This window comes from Triticum dicoccoides, chromosome 7A (genome assembly GCF_002162155.2).
Source record: "Triticum dicoccoides isolate Atlit2015 ecotype Zavitan chromosome 7A, WEW_v2.0, whole genome shotgun sequence".
Taxonomy (NCBI): Eukaryota; Viridiplantae; Streptophyta; class Magnoliopsida; order Poales; family Poaceae; genus Triticum; species Triticum dicoccoides.
The window spans coordinates 548,152,485-548,177,388 of NC_041392.1; the positions used below are offsets into that span (position 1 = coordinate 548,152,485).

The following is a 24,904-nucleotide window of genomic DNA, read 5'->3' on the forward strand; positions in this document are numbered from 1 at the left end:
ATCGGAGTTTGAGGGACGTCATCGAACTGAACGTGTGCTGAACTCGGAGGTGCCCTACGTTCGGTACTTGATCGGTCGGATTGTAAAGACGTACGACTAAATCAACCTCGTTGTGCTAACGCTTCCACTTTCGGTCTATGAGGGTACGTAGACAACACTCTCCCTCCCGTTGCTATGCATCACCATGATCTTGCGTGTGCGTAGGAAATTTTTTGAAATTACTACGTTCCCCAACACAAATGCAGGCTTCCAATATATCAACCTTTTTGTCTCGGCCATTTCGAGACTCCTCGTCATGTCCGTGATCATATCCGGGACTCCGAACTACCTTTGGTTCATCAAAACATATAAACTCATAAAACCGATCGTCACAGAACTTTAAGCGTGCGGACCCTACGGGTTCGAGAACTATGTAGACATGACCGAGACATGTCTCCTGTCAATAACCAATAGCGGAACCTGGATGCTCATATTGGTTCCTACATATTCTACGAATATCTTTATCAGTCAAACTGCATAACACTATACGTTGTTCTCTTTGTCATCGGTATGTTACTTTCCCGAGATTCGATCATCGGTATCCCAATACCTAGTTCAATATCGTTACCGGCAAGTCTCTTTACTCGTTTCGTAATGCACTATCCCGCAACTAACTCATTAGTTGCATTGCTTGCAAGGCTTATAGTGATGTGCATTACCGAGAGGGCCCAGAGATACCTCTCCGACAATCGGAGTGACAAATCCTAATCTTGATCTATGCCAACACAACAAGTACCATCAGAGACACCTGTAGAGCACCTTTATAATCACCCAGTTACGTTGTGACGTTTGGTAGCACACAAAGTGTTCCTCTGGTATTCGGGAGTTGCATAATCTCATAGTCATAAGAACATGTATAAGTCATGAAGAAAGCAATATCAGTAAACAAAAACGATCAAGTGCTAAGCTAACAAAATGGGTCAAGTCAATCACATCATTCTCCTAATGATGTGATCCCATTGATCACACAACAACTCATGTCTATGGTTAGGAAACTTAATCATCTTTGACCAATGAGCTAGTCAAGTAGAGGCACACTAGTGACACTATGTTTGTCTATGTATTCACACATGTATTATGTTTCCGGTTAATACAATTCTAGCATGAATAATAAACATTTATCATGAAATAAGGAAATAAATAATAACTTTATTATTGCCTCTAGGGCATATTTCCTTCAATTAGGTTTCCTCTGCCTCCCGCCGGCGGTCCGTCTCGTCTCCGGTGGCCTTAGGGCCATGGTGGGGCGGCGGATCCCTGCCCTTGCCGGCGACATGGCTTCTTTTTAGATGTTTTTTTAGTTTTGTTAGGGTTTGTGTCCTACTCAGAAAGACGAGACGGTGGCGGCTCCCTAAAGATGGGATACGGTTCTCCCCGCCTAGCCCTTGTCCTGGTGGTGCGTCTAGCATCTTCGGCGGGTGTGTAGAGGTGTGTCTCCAATGAATCTTTCTTTGGTGGATCTGCTAGAATTTGGCCATCGTTCATCTACGCTCTTATGTCTTTAGGTTGGATCCTTCTGATCTACGCAACTCTTCATCAGCGACTGTTGCTATTCTGTTGTGCTGGACTATGGTACCTTAGCATGATGACTCCTGACTGTCTACTGCAACAAGTTTTGTCTGGCTCCGGCGAGGAGGAGGGCGAGGGGGGGCTATGACGCAGTGTGCCTTCGTCTCGCTACAGTGCTTGTAGTCGTTGTTGGGTGGTCTACAGATCTAGATGTAATATTTATTATTTCTGGTCTTCATTGTACTGTCATGGTTGAAGATGAATAGATTGAAAGTTTTTGAAAAAATAAAATCATTTTGCCCGGATCACATCGGCCATTTGATGGTTGTGTGTATCAAAACGATGTAGAGGACGGAATATGTCTGTTGGAGTAAATAGCCATGGGTAGCCTAGCCGGCTTCCCCTGGCCCTTCTGAAAAAATTACGAGCCCATCCGGCTCTCAGGAATCCAAGACGTGGGGCCGCCTTCCCCTTGCTGGCTGTCACCCAGGCCAGCTCGAAGAAGGCGGCCCGACTTTACCCCTCACGAAGAAAACCATGGGAGGCCGACTTGAAGAAGCCGGCTCCAAGATGCCGACTCCAAGAAGCCGGCCATGAGGAGGCCGACTCCAAGAAGCCGGCTCCCATAAAGCGGTCGAGACCGTACCCTCAAAGTTTGCATCCACCTAGCGGCGATGAGACGGGGCGTGGCTACATTAAAGCCTACCACCCCCGAATCCCGGAGCACGCCTGGCACAGTGTGCCGTACGGAGTGGCCATGACCCGTCCGGCGCGACACTGTTGCCATGTTGACCCTGATGTCATCCATGACGGGCTACCAGTACGGCCCACAGGCGGTGGGCCCCTTCGGGCAGAGAGACACCCGAAGGCGGCCTGGCCTCCCCCATTCGGCCCGAGACGGGGCCGGCTCCCCGCAGCCGGCTCACTTCCCCCTTCGAAGAATATGCCCCATTAAGGAGACAAGACGCGGTAAGGCTACGGTAATCGCCCGCCGGACGGCGGCACTGTAGCCACGCTTACCTCGACGAAGCCCTCGTTATCAGGATGAGGCAACAGTAACCAGCCATCGACAAGACCCTTGGCAGTGGGGCCTGCCTATTGCCAAGGAGTTGGTAGCCGGCGGGACCCACCAGCCAGCGGGCCCCAGCAGTCGGCGCAGAAGCCGGCGAGCGCGGTCATAGACGGCTGGGCCCCGCGCCCAGTCGGATTACCATTGTACCCCCGGGGGGTAGGCCCATATAAACCCCCCGGGGCACCCATGCAAAGGGTTGGACCCCCAGCTAGTCCTAGACACCACACAAGGAGAAGAAGCAGGCTAGTCGTGTCCTTCTTCCTCCTCCCACCAAATAGTTCAAGGAGCATTGTGTAGCTACTTGTTCATCTAGTGATCATGCGGAGACCCCGCAAAGCAGCAGTAGGGGTGTTATCTCCACGGAGAGCCCCGAAGCTGGGTAAGATCCGCCGGCGTGCATGTCTTCGCCTTATCCCGTTTCCATGCACCGGCAATGTCTTACTGGCTCCCACAATGATAATCCACCCGTTGGCATACGTCGCACCTACCACCCGACATTTGGCGCCCACCATGGGGAGGGGTGCACCGTCGTCCGGAGACCTGTTCTGGACGGGAACCCTCTTCCTCCCCAGCGAGCGTAGCCAGCCCGGCACGCCCGATGGCGCTTGCCACGACGCGCTGCAAGGCGTCACCAGCATCCGCGCGGCGAGTAGCCTCGCCGATCTCCCCGACGAAATCCTCATCTCCGACGAGCTCGCCTCCGATGCGGGCACCGATCACCTCGCCAACCTCCTCGGCCAGCTCCATGTCTCCAGCGAGCCCGCTGTGGATCTGGAGTCGGTTGGCTCCACCGATCCGATGCCTGTCGTCTCCGACACGGCCTCCTACGACACCTTCCCCACCAACGTCACGATCTACAATGACCCGCTTCCTCGAGCCGACGGTTGCGATGCTGTCACCACCGAAGTGATGGTTGTTGGCCACGGCGGCCTGGCCGACGAGAGCGCCCACGACTTGTTCGCCCCCCTCCTGGCCAATGCCGACGACGAAGCACTGGAGACACGCCGCCTCGCCCTCCTCGCAAAGGGCCGGAGGCTGGCCTCCGTGAGACGCCTCACTGAGGCCTATCAGCGCGAAGCTGACCGCGCCGCCTTCAGCACGCCGGCCCCGGGCGGGCCAAGCCGGGCCGGCCTTGTCTAGCAACGCGGCGCCGTCATCACCGACACACTGGGAGTCGACCGTCCGGTCTATGCCACTCCGCTCGAGAACTTGCGTGCCGCCCAGGCGGCCGTAGACGAGTTGGACGGCTTGGAGGCCGAAGACCTCCCCCACATGACCCGGCGCATCCAGCAACTGATTGACGCAGCCGCGCAGCGACATGAAGCAGACGCCCGCGCGGGAAGCCCTCTCCCGCGCCGAGATCACGGCGCGACGTCCCGGACGCCGGCTACGAGCGACACCCGCGCGCGGCGCGACAAAGAGCCGGCTGCCGGCCGCAGCCGGACCCGAATCTCCATCGAGCGAGACGCGGACGGCCATCCTCGAGCCATGGAATGGCGGGGCAACCCGCCTCCGCCTCGACCCCGTGGATAGAGATATCCCACCCCGCCGCCAGTGGCGCACCCGACTCTCAGCGGCCGACTAGGTCGCCGCGAAGGAGTCGGCGAGAACGACGCCCGCCATTGGATCGACCGCCTGGCGCGATCCCTAGCGTTGGAAGAAGAAGACGATGTCGGCCTTCCTTGTTTAGGCCCCCACATCCGTGACGAGCCTTTCCCCAAAGGGTTCTCGCTCCCAAGAGACACGCCCAAGTACAATGGCTCCATGAAGCCGGAAGATTGGTTGATCGACTACTCCACGGCGGTTAGCATAGCCAACGGCAACCGGCGTGTTGCCGTGAAGTACGTGCCCCTCATGCTGCAAGGCATGGCGCGAACCTGGCTCAACAGCCTCAAGCCTCTCAGCATCAACAGCTGGCTAGATTTCACCGAAGCTTTCATACGCAACTTCACCAGCACCTACAAGCGGGCTCCCAAGCCCAGACAGCTCTCCTTGTGCACCCTCCTCAAGCACAAGCTCCTCTGCGACGAGCCGGCTACCCTCGATGAGCTTCTGGACATAGCGGACAAGTACGCCACCGCCGATTCCTCGATGAAGACCGAGCTCCGGGTAGACGCGTCCGGAAAGGTACTCAACCCGGCGCCCAAGATGCCGGCTGGGGATTCCGGCCGACGCCCCCACTCGAACGACCACAAGCGCAAGGGCCCCGCGCCGCCTCCCGCCAGTCGGCAGGTGGCCACAATTGAAGACGTGCCGCCTGAAGGGCGGCCCGCACCCAAGAAACCCAAGGGCGGCCGGCCGGCTTGGCAGTCGGCTTTCTCCTACGAGCAAACTCTCGACGCCCCGTGCAAGTTCCACAGCGGCGCGAAGCCGAACAACCACACAACCCGGAAGTGCCATTGGCTCACCCGAATCTCCAAAGGCGAGGGGCTCGCGCCGCCTCCGCCTCCGCCGCCTCCGGCAGCTCGGCCCGCGGTCGGAGCCGTGCATGACGAGTTCCCTGACGAGCAAGCAACCTACATCATCTTTACAAGCCAGCCCAAAGACCGGCGCAGCAAACACCGAGAGCACCAGGAAGTTAGCGTGGTCGCTACCGACCCCGCCAGACACATGCATTGGTCAGAAAAGCCCATCAGCTGGAGCCGGGTCGACCATCCAGAGGTGATGCCGTCTCCCGGTTCTTATGCCCTGGTCCTGGAAGCCACCCTCGCGACGGATAGACGCGCTGCCCGCTTCTCCCGTGTGTTGATAGACGGCGGGAGCAGCATCAACATCCTGTACCGTGACACCCTGGAGAAGCTAAACGTCAAGACGAAGCAGCTCATGCCTACTCGGACAGTGTTTCATGGCATCGTACCCGGCTTATCCTGCGCCCCCATTGGCAAGATCAAGATCGATGTACTTTTTGGGGACAAGGAGCATTTCCGCCGGGAAGCGATCTGGTTTGAAGTGGTGGACCTGAAGAGCCCTTACCATGCATTGCTTGGCCGACCTGCCTTGGCCAAATTCATGGCAGTTCCCCACTATGCATACCTCAAGATGAAGATACCAAGCACCAAAGGTGTCATCACCGTAGCAGGCGATTACAAGAAGTCCTCTGAGTGCGCTGCAGCCAGCAGCCGGCTGGCCGAGTCCCTTGTGATTGCCGCGGAAAAGAAGATGTTGGACCGAGTCGTTGCCATAGCCGGCAAGCAGTCGGCCGTGTCCCCCGACCCCAAGGAGCACGATGCTCAAGGATCCTTCCAGCCGGCCAAGGAGACGAAGAAGATACCTCTTGACCCCGAGCATCCAGAGAGGTTTGCCGTCGTCGGGGCAAACCTGAACAACAAATAGGAAGGCGAGCTCGCCGATTTCCTCCGTGAGAATCGGGACATCTTTGCATGGTCCCCCAAGGACATGCCGGGTGTTCCGAGGAAATTCGCCGAGCACAAACTACACGTCCGAGAAGACGCAAAGCCAGTCAAACAACCCCTCCGCCGACTGTCGGAGGAGAAGCGCAGGATTGTGGGAGAGGAGATAGCCCGGCTTCTGGCAGCCCGCTTCATTATGGAAGTTTTCTTTCCAGAATGGCTTGCCAACCCGGTCCTTATGCTAAAGAAGAATAACAAGTGGCGCATGTGTATAGACTACACGAGCCTCAACAAGGCCTGTCGCAAAGATCCTTTTGCCCTGCCAAGAATTGACCAAGTGATAGACTCCACAGCCGGATGCGAGCTGTTGAGTTTCTTGGATGCTTACTCCGGATATCACCAGATAAAGCTGGATCCGGACGACCGCCTGAAGACCGCCTTCATCACGCCATTTGGAGCCTTCTGCTACCTGACTATGACATTCGGCTTGAGAAATGCCGGTGCCACTTTTCAGCGTTGCATGCAGAAGTGCCTCCCCAAGCAACTCGGCAGAAACGCTCACGTTTACGTGGACGACATCATAGTGAAGACGGAGAAGCGCGGCACCTTGCTGGGAGACCTCAAGGAAACGTTTGAGAACTTACGACGGTTCCAAATCAAGCTCAACCCCGAGAAATGCATGTTCGGAGTGCCAGCCGGCCAGCTCCTAGGCTTCCTGGTCTCCGAACGCGGCATCGAATGCAACCCGGTGAAGGTCAAGGCCATCAAGAGAATGGCGATCCCCACCAAGCTTCGAGACATTCAAAAGTTCACCGGGTGCTTGGCCTCCTTGAACCGCTTCATCAGCGGCTCGGAGAGAAAGCTCTCCCCCTCTATCGCCTCATGAAGAAGAGCACTCACTTCGAGTGGAACGACCAGGCCGACCAAGCTTTTCACGAGCTGAAGAAGATGCTGGCCACGCCGCCTGTCCTCACGGCGCCGACTGAGAAAGAGCCCATGCTCCTTTACATCGCCGCAACCAGCCGGGTGGTCAGCACCGTCATCGTAGTTCAACGCCCAGAAGAAGGCCGAGCCCGGCCGGTCCAAAGGCCGGTGTATTATTTGAGCGAGGTGCTGTCCGCCTCAAAGCAGAACTACCCGCACTACCAGAAGATGTGTTACGGCGTGTACTTCACCGCCAAGAAGCTGAAGCCCTACTTTCAAGAGCATTCCGTCACGGTCGTATGCACCGCCCCGCTGGCCGAGATCATAGGCAGCCGGGACGCATCCGGCCGGGTGGCGAAATGGGCCATCGAGCTGGCCCCTTACACAATCTTCTACCAGCCCCGCACCGCCATCAAGTCCCAAGCACTGGCTGACTTCCTCGTCGATTGGGCCGAGACCCAGTACCTGCCGCCGGCTCCCGACTCCACCCATTGGCGCATGCACTTCGAAGGGTCCAAGATGCGCACCGGCTTGGGAGTCGGCGTCGTCCTTACCTCTCCCAAAGGCGACAAGCTCAGATACACGCTACAGATCCACTTTGCCGCCTCCAACAACATGGCCGAGTACGAGGCGCTCATACACGGGCTCCGGCTTGCCAAAGAACTCGGCATTCGCCGGATCCTATGCTATGGCGACTAGACTTGGTGGTCCAGCAATCATCCGGTGACTGGGATGCCAAGGACGCAAACATGGTGAGCTACCGCTTCCTGGTTCAACAACTCAGCGGATACTTTGAAGGATGCGAGTTCCTCCACGTACCGCGAGCCGACAACAAGCTAGCCGATGCCCTGGCTCGAATAGGCTCCACTCGGCAAGCAATTCCAACCGGCATCACTCTACAACGCCTCCTCAAGCCGACCATCAAGCCGTCTCCAGAGTCCGACCCCATCTTCGTGCCGCCTGACCCCGATGCGGCCGGGTCCGGCTCGAAGAACCTAGCAGGCGACCCCGAGACTCCCGCAGCCGGCCCGGGGACTTCGGCAACCGGCTCGGGGACTGCCACACCCGGCTCGGGGACTGCGGTAGCCGGCCCGGGGACTGCACCAGCACAATAGCCGGCGACCGACTCCAGCATCTCACCACCCAGCCCGCCCACCCTGGTGGCGGTAGCCACTTTGGCAGTAGAAGAAGTCGCGGCTCCGTCATGGGCTCAGTCCATCCTCAACTTCCTAGTAAACCAAGATCTGCCGGCTGACGAAACAGAAGCAAGACAAGTCCAACATCGAGCCGGAGCATACACAATCGTCAACAAAGAACTAGTCAAGCACAGTGTCACTGGAATCCTCCAACGGTGCGTCGAGCAAGATAAGGGCATTGCAATCCTCAGAGACATTCACCAAGGAGAATGCGGCCACCATGCGGCCTCAAGATCACTTGTCGCCAAAGCCTTCCGCCATGGTTTCTTCTGGCCGACTGCTTTGGATGACGCCAAAGAATTAGTTAAACATTGCAAGGGATGCCAACTCTTCAGCTCCAAGCAACACATGCCAGCCTCGGCACTCAAGACCATTCCCCTCACTTGGCCCTTCTCCGTTTGGGGACTAGACATGGTGGGCCCATTCAAGACGGCGCACGGCGGCATGACCCATCTGCTCGTCGCCGTGGACAAATTCACCAAGTGGATTGAAGCAAAGCCGATCAAGAAGCTGAATGGGCCGACTGCTGTGATGTTCATTGCAGACATAACAACTCGGTACGGCGTACCACACAGCATCATCACCGACAATGGCACGAATTTTGCCAAAGGAGCCTTGGCACGTTTCTACGCAGCCCAAGGTATCCGGCTGGACTTAGCATCCGTCGCCCACCCGCAGTCAAACGGCCAGGTCGAGCGAGCCAATGACCTCATCCTCACCGGCATCAAGCCCCGACTGATCGTACCTCTGGAGCGTTCAGCCGGCTGTTGGCTCGATGAGCTACCGGCTGTCCTCTGGAGTCTGTGCACTACACCAAACAAGTCAACCGGCTTCACCCCTTTCTTCCTTGTGTATGGTGCCGAGGCGGTCATCCCAACTGACATCGAGTTCGAGTCGCCTCGAGTAACCATGTATACGAAAGCGGAGGCCAAGGAAGCACGAGAAGACGGCGTCGACCTGCTGGAAGAAAGCTGGCTGTTAGCCCTCAGCCGGTCTGCCATCTACCAGCAGGGTTTGCGCCGCTACCACACCCAAAAGGTCAGGCCAAGATCTTTCCAAGAGGAAGATCTTGTGCTCCGGCTAATCCAGCGAACAGCCGGCCAGCACAAACTCTCGGCCCCTTGGGAAGGCCCCTTCGTCATGAGTAGAGCTCTAGGCAACGACTCCTACTACCTGATCGACGCACAGAAGCCGAAGGCATGCAAGAGAGACGACTCTGGCAAGGAGTCGGAACGACCATGGAATGCCAACCTCCTTCGAAGATTTTACAGTTGAAACGCAGTATGTATCACGCTAACTTTTGTATTAAGTACGAGACAATAGGCCCCCCGAGGAGGGCTCGGGGACTGCCATCCCTTATTTATGAATGAAAAGTATCATGCTTATGACCTTGTCATTTCATTTACTTATTCCGTCCGGCACCAGGTTCGATTAGTCGGCTCGGGGACTGGCCGACTGGAGTTATATTAGAAGTCCTACCCGCAGTCAGACAAGTAGTGTGCCGGCTTCCAAGCCTTCTATTGCCAAAAGTCGCAGTTCAAAGAACTGGCTGTCCGGCTGGCAAGAGTTAAAGGCAGGAACGGGCGCCCACATGAAAAACGGCTAGGGACTAACGGACTAATATAACAAAAGCCGGTTTTTCTCCCACCGCCGACTGGCTACCAGAGTAGCCGACCGGCCGGTTTCCATTCACTTCACTTCAATCCAAGAAAGCTCAAGTACTTGCCTCCCCAAAGAGGGAAGGCGGCAAAGGAAAAGGCCTAAGGATAAAAGGCATACGCGAATGGAAACCAAACATGCACATAACAATATTTACATAAAAGACCTCCGAGAGGCCAGCATTCAACATAGTTTGGATACACCCCCAGTGGGTGGAACTGCGAAAACTTAATGAAGATTGTTTAAAAGACAACAAGCAGGAAAGATAAAGACGGCAGGTCAAGCTGGCGGAGCGACCGACGAGCCGGACTGGTTGGCGGAGATGGTCGTGCCGGCTGAAGGAGCGGCCGGCTGGCGAACTTCGGCTTGGTCACCGCCTCCCGTAGAGGGCGCGCTTCCACGCGCCTCGTTGCTGGAGGCACGGTCGGCCTGAGATCGGCCGGTTGTTCCACCAGCCGTCTCGACGTCTTCGTCGTCCTCCTCTTCGTCATCCTCTCCCTCGTCGCTGGAGGCAATCTCCTCAGCCGAGTCCTCGCCCATCGTCAGGTTCAGCCCGAACCACTCCTCCGGCTGAGCAACACCGTCATCATCGATTTCGGGTGCGAAAACGCTGATGTCGGTGCACTCGGCGATCGTCGAAGCTCGCTGGGCGATAGCCGGCCTCACCTCCTCCAGCTCCGCGTCGGCCTCCATCCGCCAAGTGCGCAGCTGGTCCAGGTTCAGCCCTGGGTACCAAGCCCGAACGAACTCCAACACCCGCCCAGCTCCGAGGCGGGCCGCCGACGCCTTCCAAGCCTCAAAGCGACCGACTGCGACCTCTAGCCAGTCGGCAGTTCAGCTTGGGGTGCGAGGGATCGTCTCGCCGGGCCAGAGGGCGGCCAACACTTGCGCCCCGGCACGTTGGAGCTGGCGAAGCATCCGATGAGCCGGCTGCAACCGCGCCTGGACAGCCAAGAGCTGCTCCTCAAGCGTCCGGTTCGCATCCGGCGCGATGTTGGCCCCCGCCTGACGGCGCGCCTCGCGATGGGCCTCAATGCTTTGGGCGGCGAAGGCGGAATAGCCGGGGAAGTAGTCTGCACCAAAAAACAAGCAGCAGCTCAAGTTAAGCCAAAAACCCAGGCGGCAAGGGGCAGGAGAGGGGCGAGGAAGGCGGCTTACCGTCGATCAAATCCTCGATCCGGCCGAAGCCTTCATCCAGGGCTCGCTGGGTCTCAGCCCAGCTCGCCACCTCGGTCTCATACTCTGCCTTCAGGGCGGCTTCGCTATCCTGCGCCGCCTGCAGGGCCGCCTTGTGGCTCTTCTCCTGGTCGGCCAGCTTCTTGGTCAGGCGATCACGCTCCGGACCAAGGCAGCGTACTCGGCATCCTTGGTATGAAGGGTGGCCTTCGCCTCGCCGAGCTCCTTCCTCAAGTCGGCGTTGGCCCCTGAAGACAAAGAAAAAGAAAAACCAATAAGGAAAGAGTCGTCAAGAAAGATCCGACCCGACTGCTCAGCAGTCGGCCCGAATCTTGGGGACTACACCTAGTGGGTGCACTGACGCGCCTCCACAGGAGACAGAAAAGATCGAGTACTTACTTCGGCTGTCAGCCAGGTCGTCGGTCCTCCGGCTCAACTCCCGAGCCTGGGAGTTGAAGGCGGCAGCACGGAGGTTGTGATATTCCTGGAAATTCAGACAAGAGGCAAAAATAAGGTAGCCGTCAAGAAAGATCTGACCCGACTGCGCAGCAGTCAGCCCGAATCTCGGGGACTACACCCAGTGGGTGCGCTGACGTGCCCCACGGAAGAAATTAAGAGAGCAAAGCAGCCAAGAACGAAGGACTCACCCGGATGGTGGCTCGTGTCGACAAGAACTCCTGGGTGAACTGTTGCAGCAGGGCGGCCTGAGCTTGCAGCCGGCTCCGGACCCCTTGAGCCGCCACATTCAGCTCGCCAGTCCCCCCGCTGGGAGTCCACTCGGATGTGGCAGTGCTGGCCGCCTCCAGATCTTCCGCCAACTGGCCTGCGCCCGCGACTCGGCACAACTCCGGCGGAGCGGCGCCTCCCCCTGCGCGCCGGCCCATCGCCGGCTGCACCTCGAGGCCGGCTCTGTTCTCCGGCTCACCCCCGGTCGGCCCCTCTGGCGCCGCTGACAATTGGCCGCCTTGGCCCGCTCCGGTTGGTGCTGCTGGCAGCGCTTTCCTCGCAAAGGCCACGGAGTCCTCCCCCCTTTCCATCAGCGGCGGGTCTTGGACGATCTCCTCCGCCAAGGGCAATGGGGTGTCGGGGGCCACGGCTCGGAGGGGAATGGCGAGCAGCAGAGGCTGGTTGCGCGAACCCTCCACCTCCGGCTCCGCGGTCGCCGCCTCCGTCTGGGCCTTGGCTGCCGCATCGGCCTGCTCCCTCGCCGCCTGGGCGGCCGCTTTCTCCGCTGCCTCGCGCTCCTCCCGCGCTTCACGGGCGTTCCGCTCTGTGGCCTCCCTGAGGTCGGCGCGGGGGTCCACGCGGCGGGAGCTTGAAGAACCTCCAGCCGGCCCAACTACGGAGCCGCCCGGACCACGCTCAAGGGAAAGCGGCGCCCTGTCCAGCAAGCGGAAGAAATTAAGAAGAATGCTCGAACAAGAAGAGAATGATGTAGAGCATGCGACAAGGCAATTGACGACTTACGCTGAGACCGCCTGAGGCTACTTCACCGCCTTGCGGAAGCGGGCCGCTTTCGCAGCCGCCTCGTCTCGCTTGGTCGCCGCGATGGAGGCTTTGGACTTCTTCGGCCGACTGCCGAAGAGGCCTGAAGCGGCCCGGCGCTTCTGTGCACCGCCGCCGGCAGCCGGCGCGATGGACGAGCCCGCGCCCTGATGGTCGGCCGCCGGCTGGCGACGCGGGGCGACTTCGGCTTCGAAATCATCCGGCCAGTCCTCGAAGCTGGCGGTGAGCCTTGTGCCCCCGGGCTCGGCGTCGTCCCCCACGACGGCGTCTTCCATGGTGGCCGCCCCCAAGTCCGGGTCGTCGATGTCGTCCGCCGTGCGGTCGGGGGCGTACTGGCGTTCTATCCCCGCTGCCCCGGTCGTCGGCGGGAGAAGAGGGATCTGCTAAGAAGAACCGACTGATCAGAAGCCGGCCATCGTGAAGCCGGCCATCAACAAGAAGAAGAAAAGGAAAACTTACCACGGGCGGAGGGTTGGCGTGAGAGTACGGCGCCTTGCCGTACCGCCAGTCCTCGGCGAGCTTGCAATTGGAGATGTAGTTTACCATGTACGATACCTCCGCATGAGGCATCTCCCTGGTGCTCAGCCGGCATGGGTCGAACCGGCCGCTCATCTGGCACATCATGTGGGGCCGGCTTTGGAGAGGAGATATCCGGCGCTCCACGAAGGCGGCCACCAAGTCGGCCCCGCTCAGACCTTCCGACTGGATCATCACCTGAAGCCGGGAGACGGCAGCATTCCCGGCCTAAGACAGTGACCGGGACCGGAAACTCCATGAGGGGCTGCCTCCCAGCCGGCGGGCCAGCTACGTAAGCCGGCAGGTTGACGTGGTCTCCTTGCTCGGCGACGTTCTTCACGTAGAAGTATGACTTCTGCCAGATCTTCACCGACTGGATCAGGGGGATGGGTGGGAACGGGTTGTTCTCGCTCGCCCTCCTCATGGCGATGAAGGCCCCGCAGGGGGCGGGCACGCCGGCGATGACGGTGCCGAGTTTGCTCTGGAAGAACTCCCCCCAGAGCTCCAGCGTGGGGAGCAGCCCCAAGAAGCCTTCGCAGAGGGAGACAAAGGCCGACAGCAGCATCACCGCATTGGGCGTGAGGTGACGCGGCTGAAGGTTGTAGAACTCGAGGAAGGAGCATAGGAATCCGCTCGCCGAAAGGCCGAAGCCGCGTAGGAAGTGCGAGCGGAAGACGACCCGCTTGCCCTCCTCCGGTGCCGGCGAGATCTCCGTCTCCGGCGCCAGGCGGACCCGCACGAGGTTGGCGTCGGGCAGGCGCCGAGTCTAGCGGAGGAACGCAACATGGTCCTCATGGACGTTGGAGCCGTCCCATGAGCTCGACAGCGCCATGGGAGCAAGACGATGTGGCGGCGCGGCGGCACTGAGACGGGAGGTTGCGGCGGCAGCGAGAGGAAGAGAGGAGGACGAGAAGGGGCAGAGCGAGAGAGAGCGTGCGAACCTCTGTCGCTCCCCCTCCTCCCCCTACTTATAGGCTCGCGTGGCGGAACCGAGGAGGCGCGGAGTGGGGAAGCGTGGGGATCGATCGTGCCCACTCCCCCACGTCCCGCGATTACTGTGCCATGATGGCGGAATAAAACCGCCGCGGGAAGGCGAGCGGTCCATGTGAGCCACGGAAGATCCGCGCTCAGAACGAGGCCTGCGAGTGGCGGGCCTGGGCCTGCGGCGACGTCCCATCGCGCGCGTGCCTTGGCAGGATTTCCTCGCCACGTGGTCCGCGTTCCCGCCTACGAGAACCGGAGCTCTCTGAAGTCGGCGTGCACAAGCAAAGCCGGCTCTTCAGGATAGGAAGCTGACCAAGCTTCTTGTCCCTCTGTCCGCCTCAAAGCTCGATCAGCTTCGGGGACTACTTTCAGAGTAAATAGCCATGGGTAGCCTAGCCGGCTTCCCCTGGCCCTTCTGAAAAAATTACGAGCCCGTCCGGCTCTCAGGAATCCAAGACGTGGGGCCGCCTTCCCCTTGCTAGCTGTCACCCAGGCCAGCTCGAAGAAGGCGGCCCGACTTTACCCCTCATGAAGAAAACCATGGGAGGCCAACTCAAAGAAGCCGGCTCCAAGATGCCGACTCCAAGAAGCCGGCCATGACGAGGCCGACTCCAAGAAGCCGGCTCCCATAAAGCGGTCGAGACCGTACCCTCAAAGTTTGCATCCACCTAGCGGCGATGAGACGGGGCGTGGCTACAGTAAAGCCTGCCACCCCCGAATCCCGGAGCACGCCTGGCATAGTGCGCCGTACGGAGTGGCCATGACCCGTCCGGCGCGACACTGTTGCCATGTTGACCCTGATATCATCCACGACGGGCTACCAGTACGGCCCACGGGCGGTGGGCCCCTTCGGGCAGAGAGACACCCGAAGGCGGCCTGGCCTCCCCCAGTCGGCCCGAGACGGGGCCGGCTCCCCGCAGCCGGCTCACTTCCCCCCTTGAAGAAGACGCCCCATTAAGGAGACAAGACGCGGTAAGGCTACGGTAATCGCCCGCCGGACGGCGGCACTGTAGCCACGCTTACCTCGACGAAGCCCTCGTCATCAGGATGAGGCAACAGTAACCAGCCATCGACAAGACCCTTGGCAGTGGGGCCTGCCTGTTGCCAAGGAGTTGGTAGCCGGCGGGACCCACCAGCCGGCGGGCCCCAGCAGTCGGCGCAGAAGCCGGCGAGCGCGGTCACAGACGGCTAGGCCCCGCGCCCAGTTGGATTACCATTGTACCCCCGGGGGGTAGGCCCATATAAACCCCCCGGGGCACCCATGCAAAGGGTTGGACCCCCAGCTAGTCCTAGACACCACACAAGGAGAAGAAGCAGGCTAGCCGTGTTCTTCTTCCTCCTCCCACCAAACAGGTCAAGGAGCATTGTGTAGCTACTTGTTCATCTAGTGATCATGCGGAGACCCCGCAGAGTAGCAGTAGGGGTGTTATCTCCACGGAGAGCCCCGAAGCTGGGTAAGATCCGCCGGCGTGCATGTCTTCGCCTTATCCCGTTTCCAGGCACCGGCGATGTCTTACTGGCTCCCACAATGATAAGCCACCCGTTGGCATATGTCGCACCTACCACCCGACAATGTCCTCCTTGTCTAAAACACAGTGGCTATTTGAGGGACTTATTTTGAAAGATCCAGCATGTTGTTGGCGTTTCATTTCATAAGCAGAAAGCAATGGAAAAATACAAAAGGTGGGGTGAGGGTCCTAGAACCAGTATTTTGGTTACAATATTGTAAACCTGGAAACTCATGCTCTAATTCTCACGGTGTGTAACACCCCGGATATGATTTACCTAATATGTAATCCAACTCTTGCCGTTTCCGGCGTTAAGTTATTTTATTTTCTCGGGTTCGGGTTTTGTCTCCGTGTGTTGTTGTCTTTGTCATGCATCTCATATCATGTCATCATGTGCATTGCATTTGCATACGTGTTCATCTCATGCATCCGAGCATTTTCCCCGTTGCCCGTTTTGCATTCCGGCGCTCCGTTCTCCTCCGGTGGTCATTTCTACTTTTCTTTCGTGTGTGGGGGTTAAAAAATTCCAGATTGGACCGAGACTTGCCAAGCAGCCTTGGTTTACTACCGGTAGACCGCCTGTCAAGTTTCGTACCATTTGGACTTCGTTTGATGCTCCAACGGTTAACCGAGGGACCGAAAAGGCCTCGTGTGTGTTGCAGCCCAACACCCCTCCACTTTGGCCCAAAACCCTCTCCATCATCTAGAGCGTTCTATCACGATCGTGTGGCCGAAAACCGCACCTCATTTGGACTATCCTAGCTCCTCCTATGCCTATAAATAGCCCTCTCCCGAAATTCCCGGATCTCCTTCTTCCCCTAACCCTAGAAATCTCCTCGCGCTGCGCCGGACATGTCCGTTCCGGCCGGACGTCTCACCGCCGCCGCCCCGGACCAATAGGAGAGCGCCATGTCATCGCCGCCTCCTCATCTCTCCTCCGGCCCGGCAAGCCCACGGGAGGCCCTCCCGGGCCCGAGCCGGTCGCCGCCCGCCTCCTCTCACCGCCCGGCTCCGCCGCCAGAGCCACCGGCCGCCTCCGCCACGACGTGCCTCGTCGCCGGCGCCGACCTCCGCTGCGGCCGCCCAGCTCGCCGCGCCTCCCTTCGCTGCCCCGTCGACGGTGGTCGCCGCCCTCCGCCGTCGCATCGTCGTCGCCTCGTCGGCCGATCAGCTCCGGCGAGCTCCGCCTCTGTCGGCGAGCAAGAACTCCGGCCGGTCGTCCTCGGGAATACCGCCGCTACAGTACCCGGACTCGATCCGATCCAGATCTGAAATCGGAGTCGGTTGACTTTTTCGCCCTAACCCTAGTTATTTTGCGTTTTTCATCTTGTTTTATCTCCGCATTGGTAGCTCCGTTTTGGGCATATAGCATATCAAAATGTTTGCCTCAGAGAGCACATCATTTCATCCCATTGCATCATTTTCATTTGAGTTCATTTTGATGCCCGAAATGCTGTTGGAAGAATGCTATTTGAGTTATTTGTCATATATGCTGCTCCAATTAGTCATTTGTCATTTTTGCCATGATTATTGTGTGCATGATATGCCCCTGAGCTCTACATGTGTTTTGTTATATGTTTTGCCATCTTTCCAGAGGTGCAACCCATGTATTTTTGTGATGTGTGTGGTGGCTAGCACAAGCTTGAAAAGTGGTGCATTCGTTAATGCTGATTTCAGGGACTTAGCAATTCCACTAAGTCCTTGATCTGTTTATCTCAATATGCCATATGTTCATGTTGTTTCCTAGTGATCCGTGCCTCTTTTGAGGATGGTCAGTAAAGATGTTTTGTTAATCGTGTAGTTCTCTATCCATCCATGTCTTTGTTTGCATTTATGGAGCACCCTAGCTTGAGTCAATCGAGCTTTACTTTTGCTATTTCGTGAATCTGGGCAGATTGTCTACTTATTAGCGATTTTGCCGAGGATGTTGTAGTTGATCCGTGCATGCTATGTTATTGTTCTTGCCATGTATAGCTTGTATAATGTGTATTCTTGATGGGTGTATGCTTAGTTTGTCATGACTTGCTCTGTAGTGAGTGCATCAAGCTCGTAAACATGCCTACTTGATACCTGATTTGCATGCTCCAATTTTTCACTAAGTCTGAGAACTGGTTATGTTTTTGCCATGTTCACATGCTTGCAAATGTATTTTCTGGTCCCTTTTGGCTCAAGGTCACTAAGGGACTTTTGTTAAGCTCTTTTAGTAGCTCCATGCCATGCTTTACTTTGCCATGTTCAAGCCCTGTAGCATATAGTTTTCATGCTCCAAAGTGTGCTACCTGATCTGAAATTCCAGACAAGTGTTAATTTCACTAAGTCTGAAATATGTCTACCAAATGCATTTTTGCCATCCTTCTTTGAACCTGTTAATGGATGAATTGGCCGTAGCTCAGTGTTCCTCTTTTGTTAAGCATCATGAATGGATCCCTGCCATGTTTGAGTGCTTTAGCATGTTCATCTTGTTGCATTTAGATGGCTACTTGCTGCAAATCGCAGACCGTTGTCATATTTGAATTGCTTGCCATTTCCAAACCGTGACTCCGATTCCGGTGATCTTTATATCGTTTTCAAGCAATTTCATCTCACCTTTCCAGTGGCACACTTGGATTTCCAAGTTGAGGCCAGGTTCATTCATTCCTTGTCAAATCTTGCATATGCATCACATATTGCATCCCGCATAGCATACCATTTTTGCATCATATTGTTTGAGCTTTGCACGTGGTTGATTGTGTCCTTGTTGCTTGTTTGTGTTGTTTGGGTAGAGCCGGGAGACGAGTTTGCTAACGAGGAGCCCGTTGAGTTTGCTTTCGAGGATCCAGTCAACTCTAACAACTTTGCAGGCAAGATGATCATACCCTCGAAATCACTACTATCTTTGCTTTGCTAGATGCTCGCTCTTTTGCTATGCCTATGCTACGATGCCTACCACTTGCTTATCATGCCTCCTAAATTGCCATGTCAAACCTCTAACCCACCATGTCCTAGCAAACCATTGATTGGCTATGTTACCGCTTTGCTCAGCCCCTCTTATAGCGTTGCTAGTTGCAGGTGAAGATTGGAGGCCGTTCCTTGTGCTTGACCTATCTGAGTGTGCCCTAAGAACGAGATATGTGCAGCTCCTATCGGGATTTGTCGGCACATTCGGGCGGTGTTGCTGGATTTGTTTTAACTTGTCGAAGTGTCTTGTAGAACCGGGATACCGAGTCTGATCGAAATGTCTCGGGAGGAGGTCTATTCCTTCGTTGACCGTGAGAGCTTGTCATGGGCTAAGTTGGGACTCCCCTGCAGGGATTTGAACTTTCGAAAGCCGTGCCCGCGGTTATGGGCAGATGGGAATTTGTTAATGTCCGGTTGTAGATAACTTGAACCTTAACTTAATTAAAATGAATCAACTGTGTGAGTTACCGTGTTGGTCTCTTCTCGGCGGAGTCCGGGAAGTGAACACGGTGTTGGAGTAATGCTTGTCGCAGGTTGTTCTCTAGTTATTCGTTCGCGTTTTGCCCTCTCTTCTCGCTCTCTTTTGCAAACAGGATAGCCACCATATACGCTAGTCGCTTGCTGCAGCTCCACATATCTTACCTTGCCTTAACTTTAAGCTTAAATAGTCTTGATCGCGAGGGTGCGAGATTGCTGAGTCTCTGTGGCTCACAGATTACTTCCAAACCAGATGCAGGGCCTGATGACTCCGTTCCAGATGACGCGCTTGAGCTCAAGTGGGAGTTCGACGAGGACTCACGCCGTTACTATGTGTCTTTCCCTGATGATCAGTAGTGGTGCCCAGTTGGGGCGATCGGGACCGTGTCGCATGTTGGGTTGATCTTTTATTTTGGCGCCGTAGTCGGGCCATGAGTGTTTGAATGTTGTAATCCTACTTATGTACTTTGATTGACGTGGCGAGTGTAAGCCAACTATGTATCTCCCCTTTTATTATCTATATATTACATGGGATGTTGTGAAGATTGCCTAACTTGCGACATTGCTTTCAATGCGGTTATGCCTCTAAGTCGTGCCTCGACACATAGGAGATATAGCCGCATCGAGGGCGTTACACGGTGGATCCCAAAAGGGTCTCTCTAAATGGACAGCTCCCGCTTGCCTCCAAAGCTCAATGGAATGCTCAATGGCCTTGGTGATGTCTTGCACGGAAGGTGTCTTTCCTCTGAACACACACCGGTTCCGCTCTTGCCAAATTTCCCAGCATGTTAGGAGCATGGTGGCATTGCAGGCCCTTCTTTGTGCTGGTTGGGTGCTTGCCACCATCTGTTGGAGTGAAGCAATGGCGCTTTCCCCTTGCACATTTTTTCTTGGGTGTAGCTGTTGACATCCCCTTCTTGCGCCCACCCTTTCCCAGACCTCTCGGGATAGTGGGCAGCTTCATATGAGGTGGTGCACCGTCTCCAAGTTACAAACACATAACGTGCAGAAGTAGTTGTTTGGCCAGCCGCGCCGCTCAAGCCTGTCGCAAGTCCAGAGATGATTTTGCAGAAGGAGCCAGGTGAAAATCTTCATGCACCCAGGTACCTTTGCTTCCCAGATCAGCTGCTGCCAATCGTCTTGAACTCTTCCTTGGAATTGCGCGGCATAGGCCGAACTTGCCGAGTATTGTCCCTTAGCCTCTAAGTTCCACCTAATATGGTCCCTGTTCCCCTCCGTTATTTCGGTGGTGGTTGACGCGATCGTGCGGTGCAATTGGATGAATTCCGACAGTAGTGGCTAGACGTTCCCGTGCCGCAGGTCCTTTATCCAAGTCTCATCCGTAAGGGCGTCGCGCACCAGCGTCCTGTTTTTGCGCCTAGAGTGCGAGTAGAGCACGAGGGTGCTCGACCCGATCTAGGAGGAGTGCCAGAAGAGTATCGTTGCACCATCGCCGATGGTGACCGTGGTCGCTGCCGTGAAGAGGGCCTTGTCGCTGGCATTGCATGGCGGCTCCGTGCCGACCCAAGGCCGCTTCGGGTCGGTCCAAGAGATCCAGAGTCACTGCAATCTAAGGGCGCGGCCAAAACGCTCGAGGTCGAGGATCCCTAGTCCTCCATCTGTTGTAGGAGTGCACACAGCTGACCAATTAACCTTGCAGCTGCCACCTGTGATCTCCTCGTCTTGTTTCCAGAGGAATCTACGGCGGCATTTGTCAATCTCCTTGAGTAGTTCTTTGGCACTCGAAGGACAGACAATGCGAAAGTTGGCATAACGCTCACGACACATCGAACCAGACTCGTCTGCTAGCAATGGGCAGCAGTTTTCCTTTCCAGCCTGCGAGTCGAGCTTTGATTTTATCTATGATGAACTGCGGGTTTGCTAATCTGAGTCTGGAGAGGGTGAGCGGCAAACCAAGGTAGGTCGATGGAAATTGCCCCTCGGCTCCTCCAAAATTTTGTAGCACGTCCGCAAGTTCGATACTCTCACATCTAATGGGTAATGCCACCGACTTTGAGGGGTTGATGTACAGGCTTGTGGATGCGCCAAACTCAGGAAGAATTTCCATTAGTGCATCAATCTCCTGCCTAACCGGGTTTGTGAAGATGATAGCGTCGTCGGCGTACAAACTAATTCTAAGTTTTAGCTCTCGTCCTGGCAGCGGTGCAATGATGTGTTGCTCGGCTGCGGCCTGAAGTAGATGGTGCAGTGTGTCGATCGCGAGGATGGAGAGGAAAGGCGACAAGGGGTCACCCTACCGTAGACCTCTCCGGTGATGGATCTTCTTTCCGGGGATGCTGTTTAGGAGGAAAGAAGACGGCAAGGAGGATAGTAGCAAAGCTATCCAGTCTCTCCAACATGCACTGAAGCCTCTCTGTTGCAGCAGCTCTAGGTTGTACTCCCAGGACACATATCGAAGGCCTTTGCGATGTCCAACTTGAGAAGCAGAGCTGGTGTTTTTCGTCGATGCAGGGCCTTGATGCAGTTTTGAACATAAAGGAAACTATCATGGATGCATTTTGTCCGAAGAAAGGCCGATTGTGTTGGTGAGATGAGCGTGTGGATTACACTAGCGAGCCTGAGGGAGAGCACTTTGGAGATCAACTTCGCGATGGAGTGGATGAGGCTAATTGGCCTATAGTCGCTAACTGACGCCGCTCCATCCTTCTTTGGCAGCAACGCAACGACCGCAGTGTTGAGTGCTCCAAAATTGCTGCCTACTAGGTTGTAAAACTGGTTGAACGCTGCCATGATGTCGCCTTTGATTGTTGCTCAGCATGACCTGAAGAAGATGCCGGAGAAGCCATCCGGCCTCGGTGCACGGTCCGCCAGCGATGCTTTGATTGCACGCCACACTTCTTTCTCCGTGAATGGGTTGTCGAGCCCTCCGCCCTGCAGCCTGATCATGGCAAGAGATCGCCAATTGACAGTGGTGTCACGGTGCGCTGCCGCGCCCAGGAGGGAGGAGAAGTGATCATGGATCAAGTTTTCCTTGTCCTCCTGCGAGGTGACTACACCGGATGGTTCATGAAGTGTGTGGATGAATGCTTTTCGTGTCCTAGCATTGATCTTCGCCTAGAAGAAGGTTGTTGGCGCGTCTCCAGCTCGCAGCCATGTGATTCTGGAGACCTGGCGCTTCCTTGCGTGGTCGATTGCCGCTAGTCCTAAGATTTTGAGCTTGAGCATTTTCCGAAGATGGAACTCCGCATCGGAGAGGGCTCTAGACTCCTGAGCTACGTCGACGCGTAGGACTATTTCAGTTGCAATGTGCATCTGAATCTTGGCCCCTTCAAACTGAGATTTATTTCAGATTTTGAGGTCCTTTGCTACCCTTTTCATTTTCTCCTTCAGCCTTGCAAAAGCACATTGCGTTGAGGTTGGGCGGTTCAGGCGCCTTGGACTGTTTCCTGGAAGTGCGGGAACCGAGGCCAAAAGGATTCAAATCTAAACGTGGCCGGCCGGCGCGGGGCTGCAACAGCTGCAAGAAGCAAGGGGCAGTGATCTGAACAGGATGTTGATGCTGCATGTAGAAGGTACGACGGGAAGAGCCCCTCCCAAGTGATGTAGAAGGATGACCACATTGAAGCGGCGCCACTTATATTCGAGGGACTTTGTGAGTACAATCCATTGTGAAACCAGATTACTGTATTATGCTCACACACCTTTCGACCTTTACTATCCACGAAGGATGGGCGGGGTAAACCATGATCATGATGTTCTACTGGTCGTGCCGAGTTCCTATATTCGAGGACTCGAGGTACTAACGTGTCCCCCTTCGGACCCCTCGTTGCAATCCTACGCTCTGCTCTGAAGTCTGAACACCTACTGAATACTGCCCAGCCAGTGGTCGCTGGTTCGACGTGCACGACCGTACGGGATACAATTTCCAGTTTCCAACAGATGAACCTTCAACTTGAGCAGATTAAATAAATCTCAGGACGCCGTGATTGTAGCGGGCGTCGTGCTGGCCACCACGGCCGGGAAGATCCCCTGCCCCGGCGACAGGATCGCCCGCGGGTCGTACGTGGCCTTGAGCGCGGCGACCCTGTCCCATTTCGCCCCGAAGTGCCGCCTCCAGCCGTCCTGCGACGCGTGGTGCGGCAGGTACTGCTTGCACCCCATGCCCGCCCGGTCGCACAGCTCCAGCACCGCCTCGTTCTCCCTCTCCAGCCGCTCCAGGTCGCCGGCGGCCACCGCCGACCGGAGCAGCCCCACGGCGTAGAACACGTCCTCGTCGGGCGTCGCCGTCGTCATCCGGTCGTCCCACCTGTCCCTGTTCATGGGGTACATGAGGATGAGCCCCGCGGGCCTGGCGCCCCTCAGGACGCCGTCGAACACGCCGGCGGCGAAGTCGTGGATGCGCGACCTCGGGACGAAGAGGTTGAGCCACGGGTGCGGCACGTCCCACGCGCCGGCCGCCCGGAGCTTCTGCTCCTCCTGCCCGACGCGGTCCAGGAACTGCACGTACGACGCGTCCCTGACGAACGCCAACCCCGGGAGGAAGCTCAGCTCCTCCAGCAGCGCCTCGAGCTTCCGATCCACCGTGGCGGCAGAGCGGTCGCCGTAGTACATCGCGCCCTCGATGTAGTACACCGCGGCTGATCCGGTGCCCAGCGCGAGCTCCGTCAGACGGGCGAGCTCCGACGCCGAGAAGAAGGACGACGACCTCCGGCCCTCCGTCAGGGTCCGGTTCAGCTGGACCTGACCCTCGACGTAGTCGAACCCGGCCCCTCTTGAAATGAGCAGCTCTTGGTCAGCGGTGAACTGGTGCACGTCCGTGTAGGCGAGCCGGACCCACCTGACCCGTTTCGGAGCCCGTTCGAGCCCGACCCGGGCCCGGGTTATCACCCCGAACTGGCCCAGCCCGCCCAGCGCCCCGTAGAACAGGTCCGAGTTGTTGCCCGGGGAGCAGGTGATCATGTCTCCCGTGCCTGCAGCAAACACAGATTTTAGCTATTTAAAAACAACGCCGACTCGTGTGCACTAGTTAATGAAGAGCAAACGACGTGGACACTAGTCGCATCGACCGGTACACAGAATGCGTGCCACCAGGCAGAAAACCGGTACCTGTGACGACGTCAAGCTCGTGCACGTTGGAGATCTGGGGGCCGTGCCGGAACACCTGCCCGCCTATGCCGGCGTTGGAGAGCGTGCCGCCGACGGTGATGCGGAGGTAATCGGTCCACACCCGTGGCGTGAGCCCGTGCTTGAGCGTGGCATGGAGAACGTCGAACCATAGCTGCTCGCCGCCGACGTCCACGTACATCCCATCGATGGACACATTTACACGGTGACCATGGTCACCACGCCCCAGCGAGGGCATGTCGACGACAATGCCGCCGGGGGCGAGGGCCTGTCCCCTAGAGGAGTGCCCTTTCCCACGCGGCGCCACCGTGAACGGTGTCTGCTGGTAGAGCGAGAAGCGGATTAGAGCAGCTATGTCGGCGGGAGAGACCGGGTGGAAAACTCCATCGGGGGTGGCCTCCACAATGTGGCCAAAGTCCGAGGAAGCCCTGGCTGTCAAGCTCCTATCGGTATGGATTTTCGACACAATGTCAAGGGATAAGAGATCATCATCGAGAGCGCCAAATGCCGGCGCTCCGAGATGTCCGACCGTGGAGAGGAAGCCGGTGACTATGAGCAATGTAGCAAAACGAGCTATCGGCATGTTGCTGTAATAGATGTTTGGGATGTGAGTCGTGTAGCTTGAGTTTGCTACTTGCATGAGCTGAAGGAGATGTTGGTGTGTGCTCTCATGTCAAGAACTCCTACATATTTATAGTTGCACCCGGCGATGCAGCTAGAGCTGACAAATGCCGGCAGCAGCGGGGTGTTGCTAATTGTTTAGGTTTTGAATATTCCTAATTGACTTCTGCCAAAGACAAACATATGGTCCTAAAAATAAAGCATATGGTCATAGGCCCCTAGCTTGACTCCACAGAAGACCTCAATGGTTATTGGTCTATACAGAATCATAGAATCATGATAATTCAGATTTGGCAAAGCCCAACCGACGAGATTTAAATATAAGTGGTTGGTAATTTTGTATAT

General features: G+C 56.6%; 1 protein-coding gene across 1 annotated transcript; it reads right to left on the reverse strand.

The window, feature by feature from the left end:
- Nucleotides 1–22,721: 22,721 nt before the first annotated feature.
- On the reverse strand, nucleotides 22,722–24,521 carry LOC119334480 (cytokinin dehydrogenase 10-like). The gene is made up of 2 exons (XM_037607039.1): nucleotides 23,921–24,521; nucleotides 22,722–23,784 (listed from the first exon to the last, which is right to left on the reverse strand). The coding sequence occupies exons 1-2, from the start codon at nucleotides 24,519–24,521 to the stop codon at nucleotides 22,787–22,789; spliced, it is 1,599 nt and encodes a 532-aa protein (XP_037462936.1). The 3' UTR covers nucleotides 22,722–22,786.
- Nucleotides 24,522–24,904: the final 383 nt, after the last annotated feature.

Bases quoted from the DNA above. Each gene is read 5' to 3' on its own strand.
- LOC119334480 (XM_037607039.1), bottom strand. From the start codon at position 24,521: ATGCCGATAGCTCGTTTTGCTACATTGCTCATAGTCACCGGCTTCCTC. The intron at 23,785-23,920 runs GTACCGGTTTTC...TGTTTGCTGCAG, and splicing joins CGAGCTTGACGTCGTCACAG to GCACGGGAGACATGATCACC.